General features: G+C 51.7%; 1 protein-coding gene across 1 annotated transcript; it reads left to right on the top strand.

The window, feature by feature from the left end:
- The first annotated feature begins 364 nt into the window (after positions 1 to 364).
- On the top strand, positions 365 to 1,300 carry LOC129783291 (olfactory receptor 14C36-like). Its single transcript, XM_055793292.1, has one exon. The coding sequence runs from the start codon at positions 365 to 367 to the stop codon at positions 1,298 to 1,300; it is 936 nt and encodes a 311-aa protein (XP_055649267.1).
- Positions 1,301 to 15,830: the final 14,530 nt, after the last annotated feature.

The raw sequence follows: 15,830 nt of genomic DNA, 5'->3' as shown, positions 1-15,830 counted from the left end.
CACCATTCCCATTCTGTAGCTCTGGCAGTGCAGATGCTGACAGGCATTTCTACTCTGGCACTGCTTTCACATGACAAAGTTGACATCGGGACTGGTCCCTGCCCCCCCCACCCCCTTCTGCGGAGTGGGGCTGACTGATAAAGAGCCCGAGGGCAGATGCCCTGCTCTTCATCGCCCACAGGACCAGCACCAAGCAGGCCTCCAGCCACACAACTGAAGAAAGGTCTGCTACGAAGAGTAAAGGATGTCTGTGTATGACAGGGGATGGTCTGGGGAAATGGTGTTGATTTTGCTTAGAGAAGTCTCCCTTGACTTGTCACTGCCTTTTTTTCCTGTGACAGCTCCCCGTGCCCAGAGGCAGCAGATGTCCAACAGCAGCTCCATCACCCACTTCCTCCTCCTGGCATTGGCAGACACACGGGAGCTGCAGCGCTTGACCTTCTGGCTCTTCCTGGGCATCTACCTGGCTGCCCTCATGGCCAATGGCCTCATCATTCCCATCGTAGCCTGTTACCAAATCCTTCACACCCCCATGTACTTCTTCCTCCTCAACCTGTCCCTTCTTGACCTGGGCTCCATCTCCACCACTCTCCCCAAAGCCATGGCAAACTCCCTCTGGGATACCAGGGACATCTCCTATGCAGGATGTGCTACACAGGTCTTTCTGATTGTCTTTTTCGTTTCAGCAGAGTATTCCCTCCTCACCGTCATGGCGTATGACCGCTACGTGGCCATCTGCCAACCCCTGCACTACGGGACCCTGCTGGGCAGCAGAGCTTGTGTCCACATGGCAGCAGCTGCCTGGGGCACTGGGTTTCTCCATGCTGCGCTGCACACGGCCAATACACTGTCACTGCCGCTCTGCCAAGGCAATGCTGTGGGACAGTTCTTTTGTGAAATCCCACAGATCCTCAAGCTCTCCTGCTCACGGGCCTACCTCAGGGAAATATGGCTTCTTGTGCTTGGTACATTTCTAGGCTTTGGTTGTTTTGTTTCCGTTCTGCTGTCCTATGTGCAGATCTTCAGGGCTGTGCTGAGGATCCCCTCTGAGCAGGGACGGCACAAAGCCTTTTCCACGTGCCTTCCTCACTTGGCCGTGGTCTCCCTCTTTGTCAGCACTGGCATGTTTGCCTACCTAAAGCCCCCCTCCATCTCCTCCACATCCCTGGACCTGGTTGTGACAGTTCTGTACGCAGTGCTTCCTCCAGCAGTTAACCCCCTCATCTACAGCATGAGGAACCAGGAGCTGAAGGGCACACTGAAGAAGATGATGCAGTCAGGTGTGTCTCAGAAGCAATAAGCTGCCCATTTTTTCACAAGGCATTTCCAATTCCTCTCTGAAATCTCTTGTGCACTTGAGACCTGTACTTGGAAACTGGATGCTTCTACTCTCAGCAGTGACCAGTTCCTTCTCTGTGAAACATCTGGGGTGATAGTCCTGCAGGTCAAGGAGCTGCCAGCACAGGGAAGCTGAGACCAGGGCGGGTGGACAGATGGCTGTCCTCAGTCTGCACAAAGGGACTGTCTCTTTGCCTCTCAGGATCCACCTGATGGCACCTGGAGTGCAGCAGAAATGACAGTGCCAAAACCACTCCTCAGCTGTGGTGGGGCAACCAGAACAAAATACACAGAGAAAAATCCCCTCAACTCCGCTCTGTAGTGGGGTGAATTGGAGGTGACAATGCTGAAAAGCCCTTTGATGCCCTGAGTGGATTTAATCTTCCGTCACCCCATGTTCCTATTACCTGTTGTAATAGGGCAGGACTGACTCCTCCAGAGCCCACAGCAGAGCCCCCTGCTTCCTGTACTCCCTCAGTCAGAACCAATTCTTGAGATGGACCTGCCAAAGGTCCTCCAAAAAGCGGGGAGGCCATTTCAGTGGGCTTTCCCTGAGAAAGGTGTTACGTTTTCATCAGAGAAGTCTTGCCTAACATCTCATTATATATTCCTTCATGGAGAGTCCCCAGGCCCAGAGGCAGCAGACGCCCAAAAGCAGCTCTGTCACCCAGTTCCTCCTCCTGGCATTGTCAGACACACGGGAGCTGCAGCTCTTGCACTTCTGGCTCTTGCTGGGCATCTACCTGGCTGCCCTCATGGCCAACGGCCTCGTCATCATCACTGTAATCTGTGTCCCTGGTGCAGCAGGAGGTGCCTGGGGAGCCCCCAGGCCAGCAGCCTGGTGCTGGGGACAGGGACTGGCCCAGAGGGGCTGCCGGGAGTGGGCAATCAGGGTCTGTGTGAGAGAAGAGCAGCAGACAGAGGGAGACACTGGCCTCTGTCCCCTCATGCCATGGCTGGTGCCAGCCCTGGGGCTGACTGGCAGGAGGAGACCCCTCTCTGATCACCAGCATCTGCTGTGCCCTTGCAAGAGTTTTTTGGGTGAGTGCCCAGAGCTCTGCAGCCCCCTTTGGGTGGGCAATTGCATGGGGCCAGCCCAGCGTGGGCTGCTGTGTCTGCCTGGGCTGGGGAGAGAACAGGGGAGGTGGGCAGAGCTGTGGGGGGGCTGGGCTGGGAAGGGCCTGGGAGAGGGAAACACCAGTGTAGAGCTCAGCTGTGTGAGTGTGCAGGGTGGAGGCACAGGGCAGGGTGGTCCTGGTGCAGACCCAGGGGTCATGGTGAATGAAGCAAGGCACCAAAGGAGCAGGACTGAAGAGCCTGGTCTGTGCCATGTACCTTGGACACCTTGGGGAAGATGTAGCAGGGAAATTTTCCTCAACAAGTCCCAAACACTGCTCATTTCCATTTGTGGTCATACATTGTAGCCCCAAAAAGGGACCTTTCCTTCATCATCACCTCTGTCATCCTCTGTGGCTTAGTGACATCAAACTTCATTGTCATTTTGAAATATAATGGGAGGGAGTTTCCTGCTGACACTTGTTCCACACATGTCCCATAGCTCTTGCTACAGTTGGTCTCTCAGCCAATGGTGTGGTCAGACACCTTCAGCCACATCATGTGCTCATGGCTGTGTTTTTAGAAATGTTTAAACAGGCCATTGAGTGAGGTCCCATCAGATGGCCTGGGTCCAGTACTCCAGTTTCTCAGTCTTAACAATTTCTCAGATAAAATCCCAACTTTGAGTGTCCTTGTCCATAATGTGCTCAATGCCCCAACCATTCTTCTGGCATCTGCAGGACTTGCTCCAATCTGTCAGGGTCTTTCTTTCGTTAGAGAGCCCCATTCTGGGCATAGCAGTCCTGATATGGTCCTGTGGTGGGTTAAGCTTAGGCAGTGGCCAGTCAGTCCCCCGCTGTTCATCCACTCCCCTGACTCCACAAGACAAAGGAGAAAATAAACCAACAATGCTCATTGGTCAAGATAAAGACGGAGAGATTATTAACCGATCACTGTCATAGCCAATGGTGTGTTGTCTTTCCAAAGATCAATTTAATTTATTGCTAATTCAACCAGATTTTGATTGTGAGAAACAAGGACCAAAACATTAATGATGACGCCCCTCACAGTTTCTCCCAGGGCCAAATTACACCATTGTTCCCAATTCATCTACACACCCACAGCCATGGAGGCACTAGGGGGTTAGCAAAGAGGGGGTTGATGGTACAGAACGTCTCTGCTGCTCCTTTCTCCTCACACTTTTGCCCTTCTCCAGATTGGGTCCTCTTCAGGGACCCCAACATCTTTGTGCTCAAAGGGTATGTGTTGTTCATTTTTTCTGTCTACTTTTCCTCTTGATACTCACAGAATTACAGAAATGTTGACATTAGAAGCGACCTCTCGAGATCATCCAGTGAAATGTGCCAGCCGAGGCACAGTCAGCTCAAGCAGGTTGTTCAGGGCCTTGGCTATATGGGTTTGGAGTATCTCCAGGGATGGACATTCCACAGACTCTCTTGGCAACTCTTCCAGTGGTTGATCATCCTGAGTCAAAAAGTGTTTTCTTGGGTTCAGATGGAAGTCTGTATACATTCATAAGAACCTCACAAGGCTTTTTTTTCTTCTCCTGACTAAACAGTTGCAGATCTCTCACCCTTTCTTCCTGGGAAAGATGTTCCAGTCCCTTCAAGCAGCTTGGTGGCCCTTTGCAGAACTTGCTTTAGTAGGTCAACAGCTTTTTTGCCCTGGGAAGCCCAGCCCTAGACACAGGACTCCAGATGTGGCCTTAGTAGTGTTTGCAGGACGGGGCCTGGAAATCAGGACCATAAGTAACAATCAGTTAGCTGAAAGGAATGTCCCTCAGCTTGTAGGCCACAAACCCTGGGGGGACAAGGAGGGTGAATAGATAACAACCCACAGAGTGCTGACTGTTGAGTCATGCAGAGAAAAGACAAGGAGATGAGGAAAGATGGTGACCAGAAGTAACAAGTTGCTGCTAATTGATGACTGTAAACACTTACTTAAAGTGTCCTTTGTTTATTGTTAACAAATTAGGGATTGCCTAGTATGTAATGCTTAGCTTAAAGAACCAATCAGTTTAAAGCACGTGGCCTCTGATAACATATATAAACCAATGACTGTGTGCAATAAATCGATATTTGCTTGCATAAAGCAGCGTCCCGTCTCTCCATCGCAGCAGTGCTGAGAGGAGGGGAAGGGTCACCTCCCTCCATCGGCCAGCGATGCTTTTCCTAATGCAGTCCCCACAGCTGTTGGCGTTTGCCATGAGGGTGCATCAATGTCTCATGCTCAGCTGCTTGTCCTCTGGCACCCAAAGGTCCTTCTCTGCAGAGCTGCTCTCTGGCTGCCCTGCCACCAGCAGGATAGCCACAGGAGGGCTGGATCACAGCCTGGCCTCCCCCAGGGACTTGCTCAGCAGCAGTAGCAGCAGCAGCAGCTTCTCCTTCTTGGAAATGAGCTTCACCTCTGGCACAGGCCGCAGGGTTCTATAGAGCCACCTGGGAGAGCAAAGCCCTCTCCTGCCAGGGCTGCACAGCCCAGGCCTGTTGCCCTCTGGCCTTGGCCACTGCAGCCTTTGCTCTCATGCTGGGAACCTCCTTCCTCCTTCTGCTGCCCCCTGCCATCCCCTCCAGCATCCTCTGCTGGGAAGCAAACCCTTCCCACACAAGGGCTCCCATCCCTGGGTACCCGGTTTCTGTGTGACAAGCCTGCCCTTGTCCCTGGTGCCACACCTGAGGTGCTGCAGCCCACATAGGCCCCAGAGCCCACCGCCTGGGCGCGCGGGAAGCAGGAGCCCCCTGTGCCACCACAGAGCTGTAACATCAGTGCCATAAACGCTGAGGAGAGGCAGGACAGCTGAAGACGGTCCCAGATCAGAGAGTCAGCCGAGTAACAGCAATTACACCAGTATGGCTACATGTCGACCTCCTTTATTCAGCAACTTTGTCTTATTTATACTTCTAATAAACTGTTAACGCAGCAGCAATTCATGTTACTTGTTGATTGGTTGTCAGTTATGTATTCACGTTACTTGTTGATTGGTTGTCAATTACGTATTCATGTTGCAAGCGCCTAATAAGGATGTGCTAGTTAGCCGTTTTCATATCTTGCTTGGCATCTGGCCTTGTTCTTGTACAATACTCATTATTCATTATTCTGCCTATTCAAGGACAGTACAAGATTTTCAAAGTAAATTTGCAACCTGCAGGCCAGGGGTGTCCAACTCCTGCAACGGTACAGTGTGCCCTTGTTCTGTCAGGAATTCCCCTACACATCACCCTTTTTCTTTTTGGACAAGCCAGGCTCGATCAACAATTGATTCCAAACCTTTCTTCATACAGGAGAAAATACAACAAAAGATAACAAGCACAACAAAGATAATAACAAAAAAATCGAAACCCATCCATCAACAGGGTTTTTGACCAGCCGGTGGTTCCTCATCTCTTAAGCCAACCGTTGAAAGGATTTTCAACAACAGTGAGTTTCTTCATATTATCCTGCAGTTGGAAAAGCTTTTTGTGAATGGACTCAGAATGATCCAAAAGATTCATAGAGCACATTCCCTCAAAATCCTCACAACCGTGTTCTTTTGCTAATAACAGAAAATCAATAGCAGCTTGATTTTGTATTATAGCATGTCGTATACTGTTGACATCAGTGGTGAGCTCATCTAATACTTTGGAGGTAATGTTAATTTGTTTTCCTGTCAGACAAGCTAACCGTCTCAATTGAGTGAGAGCCCTGGCAGAAGCAACTTGTGGTGTAAAGAGTGATGCTAAAATGACAGATGGACGTTCCCACAACTCAGCATCATCTTTTCATTCAGGTCCCAATTGGTACACAGTACGTCTGACACGTTTCAACTTGTTACTTATGTTAAGCATTTGATGGATGCTAGGGGCAAATAATGTTAGTTTGCCAAAGTAGCATGGTCCTCCCTGTGCCGTTGCAGGTACAGCGGGACAGGCACCATCTCCACAAATCCAAGTATTGTAATTTCTTGGTTTGTGGATCCTAAAATTACCGGAGTCAATGTCTTTCTTGTAAACCCCAAAAATCAAACAGCAGTTTCCCGGCATAGATCCTAAGATGTCAAGCTCCTGAGGTTCCATGCCCGTAACATTCAGGCCCTGAGCAATTTTGAACGCTTGAGCCCCCTAGGGCTTTCTTGGAATACCAAGTGATTTGCACCAATCGGCTTGCACAGATCCACTGTTGATGGTCTAAAAGTCATTTGTTGCTTGGTCGAGGTACTCAGAGTATATTTTACCTGTTTTCCAGTGCCCAAACTCCTTCATATGGTTTAAAGGGACCCCAATCAAACAGGTACAAAATGGGCCAGATGGGGTAGCTAACGATAAGCAAAATGGATCTTGCCCTGTCTTGTTGGCCCAGGTAACCCACATGGTCGTTTGTGGTTGGGCAGGAACCCACGCTGTTCCTTGTGAGGGCATGTTGATTATTCCTACCAGCCCTATAATCAAAGCAAGCAATGTCATTATCTCACAATTCTTGTTCCCAACTGACAAAACAAGCACCACAAACCAAGAGCTTGTGTTTTCTTTGTAGCTAAAACAACAGTTAAGGCTTTGGTCACGGCCCACCAAGAGATAGCTTCAATTCTGCTGTCAATAGTTTCTGGCATCCATATTTCTGGAAAATGTTGATTTGGCTTAAGGTTCAAAAATTCCCTACAAACATTTTCAAAAGTAATATTAGCAAAGCTGTTTTGACAATCTAAACACAAAACATAAGCATTTCACAAGCGGCTACAATATATAACAAAAATCTGTCTACAGTTACCACAACTTAATATTATTGCTGCTGGTTCAGTACAGTTTCTGCAAAGAGCATTTTTGGTATTACAAAATTTTTCAACACAACATTACAAGCTCATGGCCCAAATGATTGTCTTCTTGCTATTGTCAACAGCACGTCTTCTATGGTGGATGGGACTGGCCCAAGTTCTGCACAGAGTTTGTTGAAGACTGGTTGGAGGTAAAGCTGTCGTCTATATTTTCTCCGTTCTTCTGGAGTTGACATGCAGGATGGACAGATCTGCTAGGGACCCACAGAGGTCCTTTATCTTGTTTAATCGCTTGGTTACATCAGTCTCCTTTGGCGTCTTTTATGCCACCTAGCTGTTGTCCATGCGGCATCGCACTCCATTTGATTGGTCCTGGTGTGATGCCTACACGCTGCTCCCCCCTTGTGCAGGCATCCTGTTTTTACTCATCATTCTGTCCAACTCTCTTATCTCTTTGCGAATACACAGTCTCTTTGTCTCCCTTGGCCTTGCACATGTCCTTCCCAACACCTGCAGCTTGTTACAGCTGCGGCCTGCTCGGCCTGCTGTTACAACAAAGTTACTTGGTCTGCATTGCTCATAATATGTCCGTTGTCTTCCAGCCACTCCACACTACCCGGCACTGCACCTTCCTGGTCCGTCAGGGCAACCTGGGTGCCAGTGGGGAAGCTGGGAATAGCCCTTGGCCAGAGCCTCTCCCTGGAGGTGACAGAGGAGGAATTCCTTGTGGATGGCAGGGATGCCAAAGCATGAGGAGTTCCCCATTGGATGGCAGAGAGAGGGCGTAGAGCACCTGCCATGTGGAGCCACCATCAGCATCCCCTCAGCCATGGCCACAGTCACAGAGAAGCTCACTGAGGAGCTCATCCACATCGTCAACGGCACCCTCACAGTGACCAGGCAGTACCAAAAGTTCCTGCAAAAAATGATGGCCAAGTGTCGAGAGGCGGCCTGTGGTGGGACACACCCCACACACACCACCTCCCCGCAGTTGCCTCCCTCCACCCTGCCAGGAAAGAGGAGCAGCTCTAGCCGGGGCTGCTGGAGGCAAGAGGGTGGCCCCAGGGCCTTAGAGTGGAGCTGCTGAGGGCAGATGCACACATGGAGAAGACGGCGGATGAGGCCAAAGACCAAGGGGAGGACACGTGGCCAAGCAGAAACAGCCCTGTGCAGATGGGCAGAAGGAATCCAGTGGGGGTGAGGAAGAGGAGCCCCATGATGCCAGACAGAATCAGCTCCATGGGCCTGGGCAGCACCATCCACGTAGGGCTGGGCAGGAGCACCCCAGCAGAGCCCAGGCCCAGCACTGTGTGCCTCTGGGAAGGGCATGTGGCCAGGTGTCCTCAGGACTGTGCCGGGCAGGACTGTGCCTGCAGGAGGGCTGCTCCCACCTGTGCGGCTGCCCAAAGGCTCGGTGGAGATGCGACTGCCGGCACCACTGTGTCCGTTTCTGCAAGCCCCCGTGGTGGCAGCACTGCTCCCAGAAGAGCAGGGGGTTCCCCTGCCAGTGAGCAGCTGGCGGGGTGCAGGGCTGGGACCCCCCTGGCGTACTCTTCATCTGAAATGTTCAATCTTTTCTCTATCCATGGATCTATCTATGGAGCTCATGCATCCATCCCGCAGCTGGGGCTGCATCACCCTCAGTGCCTGAACCCAGTGGGGATAGTCTGGCATTGGGCACTGCTGGCACCCACAAAACGGGGGGTGTAGGTAGTTAGGGCTTGGCGGTCGGAAGATGTCGCGCTGTATGGAAGATATAGAGCCCCTCTCCGGATAGCCAATAGCTTTTAGCTTATGATGTAAGCAGATGGAAGTGATGTTGTAAACCCAAGCTATATAATGCCGCGCCACTTACCAATAATCGCCATTTGCCATCCACCACATTGGTGTCTGTGAGCTGATAGCCCGAGCGGCCTGGGGTTGGTAGCCCTGCCGTTCCTGAACCAGGTCGCCACGCCTCCGAAGGCAACAAGTGGTGCCGAAACCCAGGAATTACTAGCCTGGAATTGAGTGAATAGGCAGTCGGAGCGGCTGGACCAGCCCAGCGGGGAGGACGCTCCCGGACCAACAAGAAGGATGGAAGCCCTTGTGAAGTTCATATCACACTTACATAAGCAGTGGGGTATTGATTGTAAACCCAAAGATTTTACCCTTGCCGTTGCGAGGCTTTTAGAAATTGGGGTCATTGACCGTCCGGTGGATATTCTCCACCCTGAAGTGTGGGATAAATGTACTAAAGCTTTAGCCGAGGAGACGATGTCCTCGGGTTGTGGGAAAAACCTTAAGTCCTGGGGGAAAGTTATACAGGCCTTGCAGAAGGCCATGCAAGAGGAGTAGACCTGGAGGGTGGCAAAGGACTGTTTCTTAGTCACCCTGAAAGTGGGAGTCGGGGCAGCCCCACAAACTTTGCACCCCCCAGATGATGACAATTCTGCTGAGCCTAAAGATCCGTGAGAGGGCGACACGTCCCCTCAATCCCCGAACCCCGTCCCGCTTCTGAGGTGGGTTAGCCGAGGAGGCCAGGGGCGCCGCGGGGAAACCAGAGTCTGAGGAAGTCTGGGCCAGACCACCGCCCTATGTGCCCCAAGATGGCACCGAGTGGAGAGGGGAAGGGCGGGGTGAGGATGCCCCCGGCGGGAACAGGGGGGAAGCGTTAAAACTAACAAGCGCATGCAAACGGGAGGGGGAGGAGAATGAGAAGGAAAAGACCGATAGGGATGACCAAAAAAGGGAAAAGATCACGAGCGAGGGGCGGAGAACCAATCAGAAGGTCCATTTCAAAAAATGCCCTTATTGGGCAAACACCCCGCCGAGTGGAAGGCGGGGTGAGCCAAGAGGGAGGGAACAGCCCGCCCACAAGGGGGGTGGGTGGGGCCGGAGCCCGACAAAAAGGTACTGGAAGCCGGAAGTGACCAGTCAGTCGAGTTCCGACTCCGGATCAGACACCAGCTGGGATGAGTGGCTCGCAGCTGATTCAAACTTAGAGGAGGAGGAAATGGAGGTAGACAGAGCCAAGAGCCAAAACATCCCCATCCAAGTGATTTTAATTTTGGCTTCGTAACGCCAACTAGTGGCTCATAGAACATCAACCATGGGAATGGGTATTGGTTAGATGGGAGGATCAGAAGATACTACAAAAGATTGTTACCCCGGGGCCCCCTAGCTTTCGGACATACCTCTGTGACCTAGCCCCCGTAGAACCCTGTTTGAATGAGATACCGTATTACATGTGTCCCAGCCCTAACCCCGGCAAATCTTACTGTAACGCTACTAATGAATATTATTGTTCTTACTGGGGCTGCGAAATCATCGCGGCTGGCTGGAAGGTAGCAAGACCAGACCCGTTTCTTAAGACCAGTTGGGGGTCAACAGGTGGCAAACCTTTGACAAGAGACTGGTCGGGAGGGATAGTATGCCATGGCAGGTGTGAGAACACGTGCTAATATATTTTCTTAAACGTAACCAATGAAAACGACCTGGGATGGACTATCGGCAAAACTTGGGGCGTTAGATACTTTAAACCCGGTGCTGATTATGGGGGACTGTTTTTTATTAAAAAACGGGAAGTGAGAAGCGGCACAGCGATTGGCCCCAATGTCGTAATCAAAAGTGATAACCAGCAAAGAAAAGAAAGCTTGCCTATTTCCACCCCCGTTCCAACTGATCCCCTGCCAACCATGCAAATAGTTCCCTCAAGCCAACCAAACGTGAACTCCCACTACTTGCCCGACAAGCCATTTTTTAACGTGTTAGATGCCACCTTCCGGTCGCTGGATCAGTCAAACCCGAGTCTCACGAGTTCTTGTTGGTTATATTATGACGTGTATCCCCCCTTCTACAAGGGCATTGCCCTCAATGCTTCTTTTGACTATTCATCAGACAGCAGTCCAACCCAGTGTAGGTGGGACACACCACGGAAAGGAATCACCCTGAACCAAGTCAGGGGCCAGGGCACGTGTTTTGGTAATACCACCCTAGCAAGCTGGGATAGTGCTGTTTGTGCAAAAACCGTTGTGGTTGACAGGACCAGTAAATGGGCGATCCCGTCCGCACCCGGCATGTGGATTGGCCACCAATCGGGAGTAACCCCCTGTGTGTCCCGTGAACTTTTTGATGACTCTGCTGACTTTTGTGTACAAATTTTGATTGCTCCCAGAGTCCTATACCATCCAGAAGAAGAAATGTACCATTATTGGGGAGAAACTAATAGCAGACTTCAAAAAAGAGAACTGCTGACAGCCGTAACAATTCTGTTGCTGCTTGGTTTAGGAGCAGTTGGCACGGCCACAGAAGTGACCTCCCTGGTGACCCAGCAACGAGGCCTGTCTCAACTACAAGCTGCCATCGATGAAGACCTGCAAAAAATTGAGAAATCCATGACCTTTCTGGAATGATCCTTCTCCTCGCTTTCAGAGGTTGTTTTGCAGAATAGACAGGGATTAGACCTCCTGTTTATGCAACAAGGAGGCCTTTGTGCCACCCTGAAAGAGGAATGTTGCTTCTATGCTGACCACACCGGAGTGGTTACAGACTCGATGGCTAAATTGAGAGAGAGGTTGGCTCAAAGAAAAAGAGACAGGGAAGCCCAACAGGGGTGGTTTGAATCATGGTTTAACCAATCACCGTGGCTAACCACCCTGTTATCCACCTTGATAGCACCGATTGCAATGATCATGATGACATTGATCTTCGGACCCTGTATATTAAATAGGCTTGTGTCTTTCTTGAAGAGCCGGCTAGAAAAGGTCAACATCATGTTTGTAGAACACCAACAACTGCTTTAAAAATGTACTTGGTCAGTATTCCCCCCAGTTTTTTTCCCCAGTTATCCCCAGTTATCCCAAGTTACACCCCATTACCCCCAGTTACCCTCCAATTACCACTTGCTCAGTGTGCCTTATGTTTGTTATCACAAAATCATTATTTGTACTTTTTAAATTTTTTTTACTATTTTAGCCTGTTTAGTTAAGCATAGGGAGGGGGGGAATGTAGGTAGTTAGGGCTTGGCGGTCGGAAGATGTTGCGCTGTATGGAAATATAGAGCCCCTCTCTGCATAGCCAATAGCTTTTAGCTTATGATGTAAGCAGACGGAAGTGACGTTGTAAACCCAAGCTACATAATGCCGCGCCACTTACCAATAAATGCCATTTCCCATCCACCACATTGGTGTCTGTGAGCTGATGGCCTGAGCGGCCTGGGGTTGGTCGCCGTGCCGTTCCTGAAGCAGGTCGCCACGCCTCTGAAGGCAACAGGGGGGTAGGGGTGTCTGGTACCACAGTGGGTGTGCTGGCAGGTGGGGACCGAGTCTGGCTGGAGAAAGGGCGCAGCAGGGACCCCATCAGGTCCAACAAGTGCCGAGTCCAGCCCCTGTGGAGGAACAAGCCCAGGCCCCGGCACAAGCGGGGGCCACCTTGCTGGAAAGCAGCTTGGCAGAGAAGTCTTGGTGGGCCCCTCAACCAGCTGCCTACTGGTCAGGGGATCTGGACCCCCTGCAAATTTCAAATGCCTAACAAATGGGGTATGGCCTTGGTCCCTTGAACGTTTCTCATCCAAACCACATCAAAGAGTTGAAACATGAGAAATAAATCCCCTACCCCATCCGAATACTTCCCTCAGGAATTGTTCGTGAACAATTTGATGTGAGTCGTGAAATAGAACCACGGTATACCCCAGAAGTGCGAAGCCTTATTCCAAGCACGTGTCCTTGTTGGGGTTTTCCGGCACCAGGGTTTAAACCTGGAGTTCGCACGTGTTATGCAAAAACTACCTATCCAGATAATGCATTGAAATATGTAGTTTTGCTTACCCACAAACCAAAATGGAATGTTGTGTGGGAAGGGAAAACAAACAAGCTACCACCCATCAGCACGCTCCTCTGGTCAATATCCAGCCCCTCAGGGTCCGTTCTGCACATGTTCAGATGGGAAGATGTACTTTGCACTAACTACTTCCTAAAAAATATTTACATATGCATAAGGCACTTGCCTATGGCCCTTTGCTCCTGGGGGGGTCTTTAATGGGGTCTTTGGAGAGCACTGGTGGTCAACAACTTGGTGAACTTCAGCTGAGCTTTCCAGGGGCACCTGCACTCTACTTGTTCTTATAGAACTTCATTTCTTCTGTGTGCTCCATGCTTTGGAAGGCAACGCTTGGTTACCCCACTTCCCTTGGCTACTGTTATAGCCCAGCTGCCTCAGAAGGCTTGCCACCCCTTGGTGAGCTAATTCAATAGGTGGAGTTAATCACTGCTGTAGCTGCAGCCTCTCCTAGTGATTCTTTGTAACTTCATCCCATCAGCGAGGAGAAGCCCCCAGCTCTGCCACTGAAGGGCAGAGCCCCAGCCCAGCCCAGGCTGCGCCTGCCCAGCTCAACATGGCTGCCAGGAGGCTGAGGGTGGGCAATGGCAGCTCTCAGCATGCAACGAGAACAACATGTCTGTCCTGGAGTATTGGGCTTACAGCTCCCAGTATGCCTTAAGAACCACATGGCCATGGGGCTGTCCTAGGCCTACAGCTCACAGCATGCCCGGGGCACGCCTTCTCCCAGCAGCCTCCCCAGGCAAGAGAGGGGAAACACCAGCCATCCCCAGGGGCAGGGGTCAAGAAAAGCCACCCAAGCAAGTTGGTGGCCCAACTGGATGCCTCAAGGTCAGGGTTTGTCTCGGCGGGTAGATGAAATTCCTTGGCAGCGGACCTGTCAGAGCCCAGGTGCTTTGCTCCACGAGTCTGACGTGCACAGTCCCATAGCTGAGAAGAGTGGCAAAGAAACCCTGCACAATGGACGGTGCCAGCCACAGCTGTGCACGGGCAGCTTCCAGCCCTGAGCAGGAGTTTCCTCCTATGGCTGTGTGGCACGGGGAAGAGGTGGGAGCTGTGCTGGCGGCCAAACAGCCCTTCGCCAGCAGCACGTGGGGAAGCCCAGTGGCAGCCGCCTGCTGGCTGCAGGGGAGGTGGTGGCTGCGTGGCAACCATATGCCGCCGTGCAGCCTCGTGTCACAAAGGGGCAGTGATGCGGCACCCACCCGGAACTGTGACCTCACCTGGCCAGGGCTTGACAACCTGCACAGTGGGGCGGTGAAAGCCAGTGGGGCTGAGCTGCCCTTCGGGATCACACGGCTCCTTCTTTGGCTCCTGGCATGGCTACCTCCTTCCATGCACTTCTCCTTTCCTGCTGACCCCTCCTCACCTTCCACCCTCTTTCAAAGGTAAGTCGGGTTTGACTTTTGGCACAGGTCCTACAGGAGGTAGATTGGGGATAAAAGTGGAGGCCGCTCTCTGCCTCCCAAGCTCTAGGCTGAGCTCTTCCACCCTTCTAGGCTGGCCAGACAGGTGCTATGGGGAGCGTTCCTCTTGGCTAATTCCTATGTCTTTGCCATCGCCTAGGCTAGGAAAGTAGGGAGGGGGCAGCCCAAGGCGTTGGGCTCAGCGTAGCCTGACCCAAAGCTCACCTTGACTGATGGGTCAGGAAGGGAGACCAGAAACACAGCCCAGCAAAGGCAACCGTTAAAGGAGCGGCCAAAAGGCCGTCACTCCTGCAGGACAGGGTGGGCAAATGTGGGCTGGAGAGCCAGAGGGCTCTGCTGCCAACAGTCGCTACAGGCAGTTAAAATGACCACTGGAACACGTTTGATGGTGACTGCTGGCCTCTGGGTTTTTTGGTGCTTGAATGATTTTCTTGAGCTCCGCTTCTTTCATTGCAACCAGGTGACAGGATTGGCGCTGATCTTCTCTTTCTGGACCACGTCCAGACATCCTTTGTCAGCCAAAGCTTCCTGCTGTGCTGCTGAGAGGAGCAATGGCTGCAATGGGGAACAACTCCTGTGAGTAACGGTTTCACCAGCAGGCCTGGCCTTGGTGAATCCCCAAATGCAATGGGCACGGCTGGTGCTCCATCCCACAATGTTGCTGTGGGGACAACCTCGAGGGAATTCTGGGGCTTTTCCTGAGAGCAGCCAGGCCTACCCAGGGTTTTGTGCAACAAAACCATAATTTCCCTGCAGTCGTTGCCGGGGGAATGGCTCCACCACAAAGGATCCTCTTTCCCCCGGAGAAGATTTGCATGGACTGGCAGCAAAGGCAGAGAGCTGGAGCAGGCCTCTACAACCTGGGCAATACGTGCTTCCTCAACTCCGTGCTGCAGTGCCTGACGTACACACCCCCTCTTGCCAACTACCTGCTCTCTCGTGAGCACAGCGACTCCTGTGAGTACTTTTAGGAAGATCTCCTTGTCAGTCTGTTGGGCACTTCCCAAGGACCCCCAGAATCTGCAACGGGATGTAGGAGAAAAGCAGCCCTTCTTTCTCAGCCACTGCCAAGGTGGTGCTCTTGGGACACTCAAGCCTAAAGCCGCTTGGCCTATTGAGGCGTGTTTGCTGTCACAAAGACACCTTTTCTAGTGCTGCCTGTCGTTCCCTATTCCTATATATAACCTACATATTTGCTGGTTGCACAGAAAACTTCTGTCAGGGAGGCATCCCTCTCAAGAATGTTTTCTGTGAACTAACGTGTCGTGGGCTTGCTGGGCCATTGGCACCTGGAGACGACTAGGAGACTGTTCTAGCCGAACTCCAAGGTCTCCATGAGGTTTCCCATCGCAATGGCTATTTTACTAACCTGACCAGCTTGCTTCCTTCCCTCCCTCCCTCCCTCCCTCCTTCTTCAGGTCTCC

Source organism: Falco peregrinus, unplaced genomic scaffold (assembly GCF_023634155.1).
Source record: "Falco peregrinus isolate bFalPer1 unplaced genomic scaffold, bFalPer1.pri scaffold_19, whole genome shotgun sequence".
Classification (NCBI taxonomy): domain Eukaryota; kingdom Metazoa; phylum Chordata; class Aves; order Falconiformes; family Falconidae; genus Falco; species Falco peregrinus.
The sequence above is the reverse complement of the archived record's forward strand: the minus strand, read 5'-3'. Positions and strand labels throughout refer to the sequence as shown.